Raw genomic sequence first — 13,174 nt, forward strand, 5'->3', positions numbered from 1 at the left:
TTTTATGTGTATACATAAAAAAGTAAAATCAAGGGAAAAAAGAAACTTAAGTATCACCTTTTCTTTAAATAGAGACAAATACAGTTATACTTTAAGGGTGATAGGGCCAATTTAGGTTTCTTTGGATTAGGGCCACCAAGAAGGTGAAGGAAGTAGAAAAATCACTTTACATAAGGAATGTGGGATTAGGCCATTGGTATTTGCCCAAGAGATGGGAAAACTAGGAATGGAAACAAGGCTTTGTGGAGTGAAAAGACCTCATGAATATTTCCAAATACTTGAAATATTATCAAAAACAAAGTTTTGATTTGATCTATATTGTTTTAAGAATAGAACTATGAAATATAGTGTATAGTGAAAATTATTCATACTATAAACCATGGATTCAAATTTAACTTATCCAAAGTAAGAATTTCTAACAAAGTAATATATCAAAGATGGAATAAGCTCTCATAAAGTAATGAGTTCCCAATCGTTGAAATTATTAAAAAGTTAACTAATGAGATTTCTGCAGAGGGCATTTAGTATGTAGTAGATGAAGGAAAGATGTCATAATTGGAATCCTCTAACTAGATGATCTGTCGTTCATTTCAACTCTGAGACTTTATAACCTTATGATATCCACCAGAGTCCTAAATGAATGCATGAGATATTATATATGTTAGCATCTAATTTCTCTCTCCTTCCCAGAATGCAGTAGGATTGTATACCCCAAACTCCTTGAAGTAAAGCATGGCCATGAAACTAATAACCTAATTGAACAGTAAAGTATGAGTAGAAATGATACATGTTACTGCATGTTACTAATGAGTGTAAATATGTAACTGCTAGTACTCAACCATTCACTCATTTTCCTCTTCCTATTTAAGCATGGAAACCTGTTGACATGGAGGTCCAATGCAGTTACCATGGTGGGAAAAACTCTTTGCAGAGTTACATGCAGCACAGTGAACTGTGCCTAAACAAAATATAAGCCTTTGTGGTATTAGGCCATTAAGATTTTGAAGTTGTTTTTTACTGTAGCATAATATAAGCTATGCTAACATACATTGAGAATTTTTGCTCATAACCTCTGAGAGAAAACAACACATAAAACCATGGCCACATCAGTGTGATTTGGTTTCTTTTGGAATAATTGAGCACCTCAAGGACAAAAGGGATTTCCAGTTTGGATCATTCCACAAACACACAAGCATATTCATACGCCTACCCATATGTGTCCAGTAAACTTCAAGAAGAGCCAGTTCACTGCCAGAGAAGCATCAGAGGAGACCAGTAATACACGTTTTATATGGGACCCTCCAAAGTACATTCTGAATTCCTGGCATAAGAATTTCTAACCAGCTAGGATAAGCAGTTAATTACGCTCTCTGAGTGATCAGAGGAAGTAAAAACAGATGGTTTGCTGGACAATACACATATAGGTAGATTTCAGCATAGAAAATGTAAAATGTAAAATCAATCACAGAAAATGTAAAACACTTCAAAATAACCCTCAAGTTTTTTTGGACCCTTAGGGGATTGAGATCATGGCTTATTTAACCCTGAACCCATTTCAATGCCTTACAGTAGATAACTTGAATGTTTGTGAAGGAAATCGAATGAGATCACATGCTACTGTTATCTATATCTTGGTATTCTTTTTATGTTGCAACTGTCCACTTTACTTTCTTGGGGAAGAAAACAGCATTTCAGGAGGTTTACTTTCCTAAGGGAAAGACAGAAGGAAACTGATGCTGTTGACTCAGTGCTCCCACTGTGTGCCCTGTGCCCCCTACACATGATTTAATCACATCTCCCCAGTCCTGTGAGACAAGTATTGTTAACCCTGTTTTCCAGATAAGTGATCAAAGCAACAGTTAAAACTTGAAGATCATACAGCTTATGGAGCAAGGATCTGATCCAGATCTGTCTTATTTTAAAGTCCATGGACTTTCTACTACAGTATAATGACTACTACGACTTAGTACCATTGTCAAACAGAAGCTACCCTAAAATGGTAGTTTCCTTGGTTGATCATTCTCTAAATCTTTGATTGAAAACATTCATGCAAAACAATGGAAACTAAATGAACATTCAAAAGAAAGAAGAAAAGACAGACAGACAAGAAAAGAAACCCACACAGAGGCTGCACATGTGAAAGCCTATATTTATACACAGCCATCACGTGATGGGTAATTAGCCAGGTAACTATAGGTTTTTCTCTGGTAGAAAAGTATACGTTTCATCATGCTTTGAACTCTGCCTTATTATCAGCACTGCTATGAAAACAATGTTTTATTTCTTATTGAGAGGATAGCCCAGGCACGAAGCTTTGTTTTCACAGGGCCTAATAGAATACTTTCTTTGTAAACCAAAGGAATCAAATATGGAGTTGGAAGGTAAAGAAAATCTTCTACCATGATTAGCAAGGCACCCTTTTTAAGGGAGGCAAGGATTATAACAGTGCAATTGCCTAGAAAAAAGAAGCATTAGATGTCGAGCTAAAACTATCTCCTTAATAACCTGTCACCTAAAAAAAAAAGACAGATTACAAACAAGCGATAATAAAAAAGATAAGGCGGAACAAGTCCAGTCTGGATTTGTTTACTTCCCTGAACATTTTTTGTCTTTGTTATAATCCTGAAACATGAAAAAAGATTCTCTGATTCCCTTGAGGAAGAGACATATTAACATGAGCCAGTATTAATATGTACAACATACACACACATAGCCCCATGCCACCACCTCCAATCCTGAGACAGGCAGGCTAGCTTCAAGCACATCAAAAATCTCTCTCACAAAGATTTTTAGAATGAATGACTTATGCTTGAGTACTAATTAGGCCAAGAATAGTTAGTAACCAAATACCCCAAGTATGTTGCTGCTTCTACCAAGTACCAATAAGACAGCCCTTCCACTAGAGGGTGTCCTAGGAAGTGTTGTAAAAGCAATCAGATCAACCTTCAAATGCACATAAGTGTCTCCAGTAGATTAAGAACAGAGAATGTGAGATATTTCAGAGAAGGCTGATCACAAAAGCCGCTTGTTTACTTAACCTACTGGTATAGCTTTGAAGTTAGAGAGCCAACACTATAGAGCTAAGATTGTTACTGGGAAGATAAGACAAACACACGAACAAAAAAAAAGGAACTGCATTATATTGGTAGTTATAGAGTAAGGTGCTCAATAAGGTGGTAGAAATACTGAATGTGATAAGATAAGAGCTCAATAAAGCAGGACAAATCCCATGAGCAGGGTGGCTAAGAATGGTTTCAGCATCTCAAACTGAGCCTTAAAGGAAAGGGAGAATTCCCACAGGTAAGAGTCCTGGAAGAGATATCTAGTGTAGAAAGACATGAGCCACTCAAAGTACTGGAGAATCTGGAAGGCAGGGGAAGGGATGCATGTGGTGAGAAAGAAGACCAGGAGGGTAGACTAGTAAAGCTAAGGCAGAAGGCTCACAGGAGGGACAGGAGATAAGGAGGAAGGATGGACGGTCTTGACATTATATGCACATTAGGAGTTAGCAACATCTCCCTGCCCTTGGATATGTGAAGAAACAGTCATGGATATGTGCATAGCTGCAAGGGTTTCACAGTACGTGGGAATCAGAAGCAATTGAAAAGTCCAGCAATAATTAGTCAAAGTATGAAACACCTCAATAATGAAACATTCTGCAGCCAGAAAAAGTGTTTCACAACAGAGAGACACAGTCATCAGAATATGTGTATGCAAAATTAGGCATGATAGGCAGGTTCCCAAACAGATTTTATTTTTAAAGGGAAAAGTGTACTCATATGAATTCTTGCCTATATACCAGCCATATACATTGGCACATGTGTAAACACCAATAGTACTTACATCTGTGTGGGAGGAAAATACTTAACTTACATTCTTTTGCTTTGTGTTTATCTATATTGCCAGCACTTTCCAAAGTGAACAGGAATAATATTGGTAGGGAAAAAAAGTAACTACAATGATCCAGGAGTTGTGGTGCACACTTGTAATCCCAGCAGCTTGGGAGGCTGAAGCAGGAGGATTGCAAATTCAAAGGCAGCCTCAGCAATTTAGCAAGGCCTTATGCAACTCAGCAAGACCCCGTCTCAAAATAAAAATAAAAGGGGTCGGGGATGCCGCTCAGCGGTTAAGTGTTCCTGGGTTCAATCCCTGGTAACCAAAAACAAAAAAAGTAACCAAAATCAAAGTTATTAATAAGGAGTATAAGACTGACAAAACTGTTCACTGGATGTTTGCCTGCTTGTGTTTTATTCAGTAGATGTGGAGTTATTGAAGAAAAGAGGCAGGCACCATAAGGTGAAAGCTAATATTTAGAGTAGGTCAGAAGTGTAAAAATGTGTAGACGTGATTAAAAGATTTAAAAGCAATAGAGGAAGACTAAAAGGAAAGAGTTCTAGCAAGGCACAGCTCTGGGATTTTAGGGAAGAAAGAAGTAACATAACTTCATCCCAGAACACTAAAGCAAAACACACTGAGCTAGGCAACCAGGAAAACCCCAAATTAGTAGCACTATTTGCTCAGCCCCTACTGTGCATGAAGCACTTTGTAAAGCCTTTAAAAACCCACTATTATTCCAGTCTGTCCTAAATAAATATATTTACTAAAATGGGCTAAAAATCCAAACCTCACCTTTCCTCTGCAGTGACCTATACAAACTACAGTCTTAAACACAGAATGTTAGAAGAAAGCAGGGGAGTGAATCTTTGACATTTAGGGAAATTAATGTTTTGCAATAAAACCTCACATTTAAAGCACTCTAAAAGATAAACGAGCTGTTCAAAAGAATTGGTGTCAATACTAAAGAGTATTAAGACTAAATGCCCAAATCAAATACCTGTTCCCTAAACCCACTGGAAAAGCCACATAAATCCACATGCAGGATGTATGTGCTTTGTGTTCTAAGGTAATACTATCATGACAATAGGCACAATAATGATCTACCGTCAGTCATCATGCAGGTAGGAGGTGAACAAAAACATTTTAGAGTTATAATAAAATGGAAAATTTCATGTACTCCAACCTGAAGGGGAACTGTTGAATCAAATCTCATTTTAAATGCACATCAGAGAAATAGTCAATGTTGTCCTTTGCAAAAAATATTTAACAGACCATGGTGGACCAATTGGATCTGTTCTTCACAGTAGACCTATTCTTACTACCAAAGGCAAATAGACTCATTGCTACAATTTTGGCAATGTATGTAGAAAGCCAAGGCCTTTTTTCAGGAGACCCAAGGTACACAGCAAGAGACTGTCACCATGGAAGGAGAACTCCACTATAGCTGAATTCTTTCTTTCTTCTTTGATTATCTTCCCATCACATGGTGATCATGACCATGATCATTGTGAAATTAACATTTCTCATTAATGAAGCTGAAAGAAAAGTAAGAGTTGGTTGCCTTCTCCATCACAGTCTTATCATAAAAATGGCCATAAAGTTCCTGATCAAGGCCGAAGCACGAGGAAGAACCAGACCAAACCAAAACCAAAACACCAAAACAACAACCAACCAACCAACCAACCAACCAACCAACCAACCAACCAACAAAAAACAAATACAAGAACAGATGAAGTCCAGGAGGAGGATATGAATTAAACTACCACATTTGCTAGGGTAGGTAATTACCTGTCAATATTCACCTTGTTTGGCTGAAGCACCTTAAAGAAGTTGAACACCAAGTTGGTCTTCAACTCTGGATCTTTACTGAGGCAAAACCAATTTGGGTAAGTCATACCTTCAATGTTACAGTATACAACTGTAGGAACTACAGGAGTTTAAAAGGAACAGCAGCCCTTACTGAGTCACAGTAGCTGCCATATTAACAATGATGCTCACTAGATAATATCTGTACTTAATAATCTGTCATTAAACTTCAGGGGATATAGTAGTGAAATAGTTTTATACTCTAGTGAAGTTAAGGCCAAACAGCTGTAAGGAAGAATCTAGTAGTTCTGCTAGTGTCAGGTTGTATCTGGAGAGTGGGCCAAGCCAGCTCCTTAGAGCCTTGCCATGAATGACACATGTACCATGGCCCTTATTCCCATGTAAGCCACTCCTACTATAGTTCTAGAATTTTTAGCAAAACTGAACTCTTATAATATAGATGAGTAAACTGGTGTTAAAAAATAAATCCCAGGTGTATCCTGAGATGAGCAGCCAGAATGGTAAGGAATTTTGAAAACATGTCTTGGGGAAGAACTGAAAACATTGGGGTAGTTTAGCCAGATAACAAGGGAACTAAAGATTACTTCAAGGAAAACATTGAGAAAACTGGACCAAAGTCCCCGATGGTCCCTTCCAGCCTGACAAGAGTATGAAGAGTTCCCTCAAAGCCTGAATTTCTTACTTCTTCAGACATTGTATTCTACAGGTGAATACTGGTAACCTAGATACCGAACATAGCACTGAAAATTCCAATTTCACTTCCTGCCCCCCTGTCCCCGCATCTGCCCTGACGTTTCAAAGTCTAAAAGTAAGAATAAATTCCTAAACTCTACAAACTTCTTGTCAGTTGATTATCCATCTTTAGTCCATCATCAAAGGAAGAAATGATCCTATCCTGGAATTCTAAAAGCATTATGACTAGATTTGATGGTCAAGCTGAACCTTAACTTTCAAGTGAAATGAGTGATCTTATTCCTTATGGGTTACAAGCTTATGAGTTCCCAGGTTCTTAGAAACATCTTGCTACTAAGCAGTTCTAAAAGTTTGAATGTTTTGTCAGGAAGCTGAGGCAGGAGGACCATAAGTTAAAGGCCAGCCTGGTCGACATAGTAAAACTGTCTCACAATAAAAAATAAAAAGGGGTGGTGATGTAGTTAAGCTGCAGAGCTGCCTAGGTTCCATCCTCAGTACCAAAACAACAAAATAAAAAAAAAAAAAAAAAAAAAACTTTGAATGTTTTAGATGCAGATTCCTGAAAGTGTGAATTTACTCCTTTTAAAGGTCCTCTAGGTTATCACTTTATAATAGCATGAAGCAACCTCTTGAAGGAAGAACCATGTTGGTATCAGGACAGCATGCCCCTCCCAGGCTAACTGTGCTACAAGTAAGATTCTTTTAAGAATCAAGTAAACACAACAATATTATAAGAGGACCTTGTGAAAAAATCCTTTGGAAGGTATCTTTCTGAATTATTGATGAGTCCTACATGTAATTGATTTCTATTTTGAACTAAAGGATATTATAAAGGCCAAATTTGTTTAGTGAGGAATCTGTTCTGTAGCTTTTTCTTAAAATATTCATGAATAGAATAATAAAAATGTAAATCATCTAAGAAACATCTCAAGTTCTAGTATTAAGGAAAATGGGTTTACCTGGCCCAGTAATTGAAAGTAAAATACAAACAACAATACTTCAAAAGACTCTTTAATACACGCACAAAATTTCAACTGACCAAGGAGGAAGGATTGTCTTGGCATGAAAGATGTTTTCAATCCTAATAAGTTCAGATATCTCAGATAAAAATAAATCCTTATTATAACAAGCTGTCGCCATCTTAACATGCTTCTTATAAGAAACATTTATTTCTTCCAGAAAGAATAAGAACCCTTCCCATGGCCACATCCAAGGAAGCTGCTTGATGTATCAAATCAGAAGGGATCTGAAACCACCATCTAAAACACAAGGTCTCAAGAACTTCTAAGCAAAGAATATATTGAATTTTTTAACAAAGAATACTTGAGAAGCCACTTGCCCAACAGACCACTTACAATTCAGCTTATTTTGACAGAATTTTCAGAAGATACAAAGTTATATAATATACATCTATACTTATTATATAAATGCATAAAACATATATATCATATATAAATATAATATTTTAAAATATATAAGTAGTCTTTGTTATATTTAGCATATATAGTTAAAATATATTTTATAGTACATTATAAATATAGTATGTACATAAACTATATGTATTATCTATATATAGATATATATAGTTTACATATAAGCTATATAAATAAATATATAGATAAAAATACAGATACACATGTTTATAAGAACCTGAAGAACTTTAATGATACTCGTCCACTGAGGCAGACAGTATTGAGGGCAAACACTGTTCTAAATAACTAGAAGGGGTGTATGATTAGAGACCTTCGGAACGAACAGTAAAGTTATCATTGTACCACACAGCTCCCTATTGTATAATTTCCTCTAAAAGTAATATAATGAAAATACTACATTGGACTTCTATTTCATAAAAAAACTCACAGATATTAATTACTTTGTTCTCAGCTGATCTCCTCCAAATTCCAATGAGATAAAACCAGGTACATATTGTCACCCATTTCACACTCAAAGGTCCCAAAGGTATAAACAAACATACAGAGCCTTTTTCCAGGGAGTGACAAGCTTCTCCTGACATCCTGTCCACTGCCCTTTCAACACCACTATGCTGTCTACTCGCACAAGTTCAGGGGAAGTCCCAGCAACAGAAGGGAGAGGAAAGCCAGTCTTTCTCAATTTGATGGGACTTTAGAAACAGAAATTGGGCTGAGGGAAGCTCCATCATTAAATTCAGGCAGACACACTCATACTCATACACACACACACACACACACACATACTCTTTGGGTCTCTTTTCTCAATTTCAACTCAGACTCTTCTATCTTATATTTCTTTTTCTAAAGGTACATTTGGAGATGAAACCATTCATAACTGCCCATCCAGAGATAGTTTGTGGCAGCATAAAGCATAATTGACAATGAGTCTGCTACAAAAAAAAAATGCTGTTTTAATAACCTCGGCCTAAAATACATTTTGTTGTATGCCTCAAAGGGTTTCAATAAAAAGTCAACCTGTAGAGACATATTTTCTTGGCTTAAACAACAATCCAAAGCATATAAATGTAGTCCAACTATAATGACATATTTATAGGCCAATAAAGCTTACACTGCAGCTTTCATACTTCACTTAAAGGAACTCTGTAAGAAGTAGTGTTATATAAAATAATTTGATTTTTTTTTTCAAACTATAGCCCAAGAAATAAAAAAAATGCAAGTTTGCTATGTTTAACTGATAGTATTTATATTCCTCAGTTGCTAAAAATTTTGTAAAATGAAGCAATTCTTCATTTGACTACTTCCAACTGCCATACCAAATATGGGTATCGAGTCCACTTTATTACAAAAGCTAAGTACTGTAATTCTAAAGACAAAAATAAATAACTAGAGGCTTGTGTAGTGAATGATTTAATCAACCCAATTCTTCTGGAAAAACAGGTTCTTGTGTTCGTTATGCTTATGAATAATACATTCCTTAACCCTTCTATTTTAACATAGTTATTTTTCTTCATTTTTAAAAATAAATTTCAGCGTGAAATGGTCTGAAAGAAGGTAAAACATCTCACCCAGTAAAGTCACAATTTGCACTAGTTTCATACTGAATTTTCTTTGAAAAGGACAAAGAAAAGGGAAGACGATGAACCTACTTTGCCATATCTCAGAAGTGTTTTTTTTAAATGACTAGTTTTTCCACTATACTTCTCTGTAATTTTAGTTGACAGTCATTTAGAGTCTTAAATGAAAACTCCAGAGATTTTTAAGAAACAAATGGGTTATCCTCAAATATTGTCCAAATGTGCCCCTTTAAGAAGGAAGGGGATAAAAAATGAGAGACTTGTGATTTGAATCAGAGCAGTTATTGGAAGCTGCCCTTTGAGGCAGAGTTTCTCTTTGTGGAGTATTAATTTGTTGGCAGACACGCGTTTGTGAGAACATTTTTTTTTTTTTTTTACTATTCAGAGACAGGAAGTGACACAAACTGGGATTAAGGGAACTTATTCTACCTAAACACAGAGCAAGAAGAGTTCTTTAATTAGCTTGTATATTTTAAAATCTCTTCTTTAAAAGTCAACCTCATTTCTTTCACTATTATTGATTTTTTTAACGGGATGAAATCACTCAGTTAAAAAAAAATAACATGTTAGAGTTTTACTTCATCCATTGAAAGGTAAAATCTTTTCATTCTTTGCTTACTTTCATCAGAAAAAAAAAAAAAAGAGGAGGGTCTTAAGTAATCTCAAAGTTCATCTTTCTTTGGTAAGAACAATGAGCAGTTGGAAGGGTTCTACAGAAGGAAAAACCTAATAAGTGTGTGAACTCCATTAACAATGTGGTATTGGAGATGGTTTCAGTGTGGCCAAGAGAAAGAGAGATAAGAAAACCACTGTGTAGAAAGAAAAGTACAGACAACAAATATTTTGATGTTGCACACAGAGAAAAGAAGAGACTGAAGAGAAAGTTGCTGGGACAGGATTGTGTACAGCAAATGACACCCCCCCTCCCTAGTATAATTCCTGACAATGTCGACTTACAAACCTTAGATCAGGCAGATAATGGAAACTCATTACATTAAGGAAAGTTTTTGTTTCTCTTTCCACATTATTACAACACAGTGTGCATTCCAATTACAAAAGCTATTTGTCTCAAATTCCCCACAGTTCATACCAACTGAGTAGAATTTCAAGGCCCTAAATTCTATCCTTAAAGGGGTAGTTTACATTAAAAAAAGAAAAAGTACATGGTGTTTCTTGCCCACCAAGTCTCCTGTTGATTATTTCTCCTTCCTCAGCACTAATCTTGGAGATGTTTCTCAAAGAAGACTAGGAAAAAAAAAAAAATCTGAATTACCTAGCAAGTCTTTTATCAGTACACATTCTTTGGCCTTGCCTTAGTCCAACCTAGAAGAATCTGAGGAAGCTGAACCCAGTAATCAGTATTGTTTTCCAAATTCCCCTAGTGAGTCTAAAGAGTAACTAGATTTAAAAACCACTAATCTAGATTTTCCAGGCCAAACCACCTGCAAGTACTTTGAATATTGTCTATAAACCTATTTCTTCTGGAATCAATTTATAAAACAGGTAGATTATGGATATTTTTTAGAATCCAAGAAGATCAAAGTCTCTAAATCTTTTGATGGGATTAAGAAATTGGTTTTCTTTTCATGCTCATTAATAAACTATCCACTTTGAAACACAAAACAATCCTGCTATAAATACTCTTGTTTATATGTGTGACATCAAGCTTAACCATCTACACATCCTTTTGTCCCCCATGGGTTTCCTGTTTAATTTTTTTATTAGTAACAGTATATTCCATATCTAAAAAAAAAAAAAAATCCAAACAAAGAAAGGTTTTAATGTTAAGGAAAACATAAGACAATGGCAACACATCTTAGATCATACATTAGAAAAACAACAGAACGGATGTATTATTCAGCATTTTCACACGTCATGAGGGTAGTCATTGTGTGTTCACAAAATTGGAACATGTGAAAGTATATATAAGAAGACTATTAAAAAATTCTTTGGCTTTAGAAAGAAAACCCTGGCTTAATAATTTTCTTTAATTGTGAGATGGCAATCAGGCTGCCATGTCCCAAATATTACTGTCTGACATCTACCAAAAGATGCCAGGAAACTGTTGACTGGCGAACTGTAAGAAAATATTAATGCTATTCCCAAAACCCAGCACAGCTCATCCCAAACCAGAATCACATGAAAGACCCAGGCAGTGACTGGTGTTATTCAGTTCTTTATGCCAATTAAAATAAATCATGTAGGTTTCTTGTAAGAGTTAAGTTCTAGGTTTAAAAAAAAAAAAAAGAAACAGGAAGTTGCCACATTAAGACATAAAATAGGGCTACGAAAATCAGCATTGTGTTAGAATGAAAGAAAAAGATGCCTTAATATGTTAAAAGTGAAGTTCCTCTTTGCCTAAAGAGGAAATAACTGGTCTAAATCAGAGGTCAACAACTTTTTGGTCTTGAGCAATGCTGAGAGAATAAGTCAGTAAAGGCTACAGAAAAGGAAAAGACACAGAAATCATGGAGAAGAAGTGTTAAAGCAACAGAATCAACTATGGGGGCCCATCATATCTGTCATCACCATGCTGGTCCCTTTACATCTCATACCTCACAGTGACCCTATTTTTCACAAGGGGAAACTGAGGCTTAGGGGTTAAATTATTTGCCTAAGGCCACGTAGCTAAGTAAGTATCAGAGTTAGCGTTCAACTAACTAGTTAACGTTCAACTAACTAGTTGAACTCCACTTGTCACATTGTAAAAAGCCCAATTTCTCCTTTAAACTTAGAGTGGAAGCAGGGAAGGAAGGAAAGAAAAGAACACAGCTGAACAGTTAGAGCTCAAGGAAATCTACTCCATAAACTGTCAAACCCGTGGATCCCTTGTCCCGGGTTGTTCTCTCACTTCACATGAGTAACTCATCCCTCTTCCTCACTTTGCCCTCTACCCAGTGTAAAACACAAAATTCTGACATGGCATTAATAGATGTCAATGTCACACTATCTACATATGGCAAAATATTTAAACTCTTCATCAATTCAATTTTAGGTGCCTGAATTTAAGTCTCCTGTCTTGATAGTGCACTGGAAGCTGTTTAAGGACACATGTTCTGTCACCCAGGACAAGGCTTTGTGATCCCACAGGAACACTCATTCCTTATCCACCCAAGTCATCATTTCTCCATCCATATTCTCAGGCCCTTTTGAGCACCAAGTGTGAATACACACATATAGACACACTTCACTAGAAAAAATTCACATCGAAAAAAGTAGCTTACTGTATAAGCCCACACACTGGATTTAGAAACAGGAATCATATTTACCAAGGTCGGCCTTTTCCTTGAGAACATCTTTGAAATTGAGTCCACTGTTCAGGGTTGACTGCCTATACTTCAGCAGAGCTTCCCGCTGACCATTTCTTCCCAACGCCTCCGCTTTCACTGGCCCAGCTCGTAGGCCACATCTCCACTTGGAGAAATCAGAATGGACCCACTTGACCAGGTCTTCAAGCTTCACAATCACCTTTTCGGAAACAGCAATGACTTCATCCTACAAGAGATGGGATGCACAAAAAGCATTATTTATGGGTTAGAGGTAAATGATACACTCTCCACAAAGCCTGCCTGAAATGCTATGTGAATGGTTTAACCTATTGCAAGCAAGCAGTGTGTGTTTGTCAGTATCAGAGGATCTCCAATAACTCACTGGAGATCTGTTGTTTTTTCACTGCTAGTTATTTAAAGAATAATTTAAATGATATATTTGTTACACAATTAGAATGTATCCAAAAACAGAGCAGTAATCCTAATAGCCATTTTTAATGCTGGTTGCAAAGCTCACTCTACCTTAATCTCAACACTTAGG

At 36.2% G+C, this 13,174-nt stretch overlaps 1 protein-coding gene across 1 annotated transcript in view; it reads right to left on the reverse strand.

The window, feature by feature from the left end:
- Window positions 1-13,174, reverse strand: part of ARID5B (AT-rich interaction domain 5B) — a 210,773-nt gene that overhangs the window by 132,002 nt on the left and 65,597 nt on the right. Inside the window, exon 3 of the mRNA XM_079138545.1 lies at window positions 12,634-12,859. Within this exon, the coding sequence (XP_078994671.1) occupies window positions 12,634-12,859 (226 nt within the window). The remainder of the gene's footprint in view (window positions 1-12,633; window positions 12,860-13,174) is intronic.

The sequence above is a fragment of the Sciurus vulgaris genome (genome assembly GCF_902686455.1).
Source record: "Sciurus vulgaris genome assembly, chromosome: 4".
NCBI classification, from domain to species: domain Eukaryota; kingdom Metazoa; phylum Chordata; class Mammalia; order Rodentia; family Sciuridae; genus Sciurus; species Sciurus vulgaris.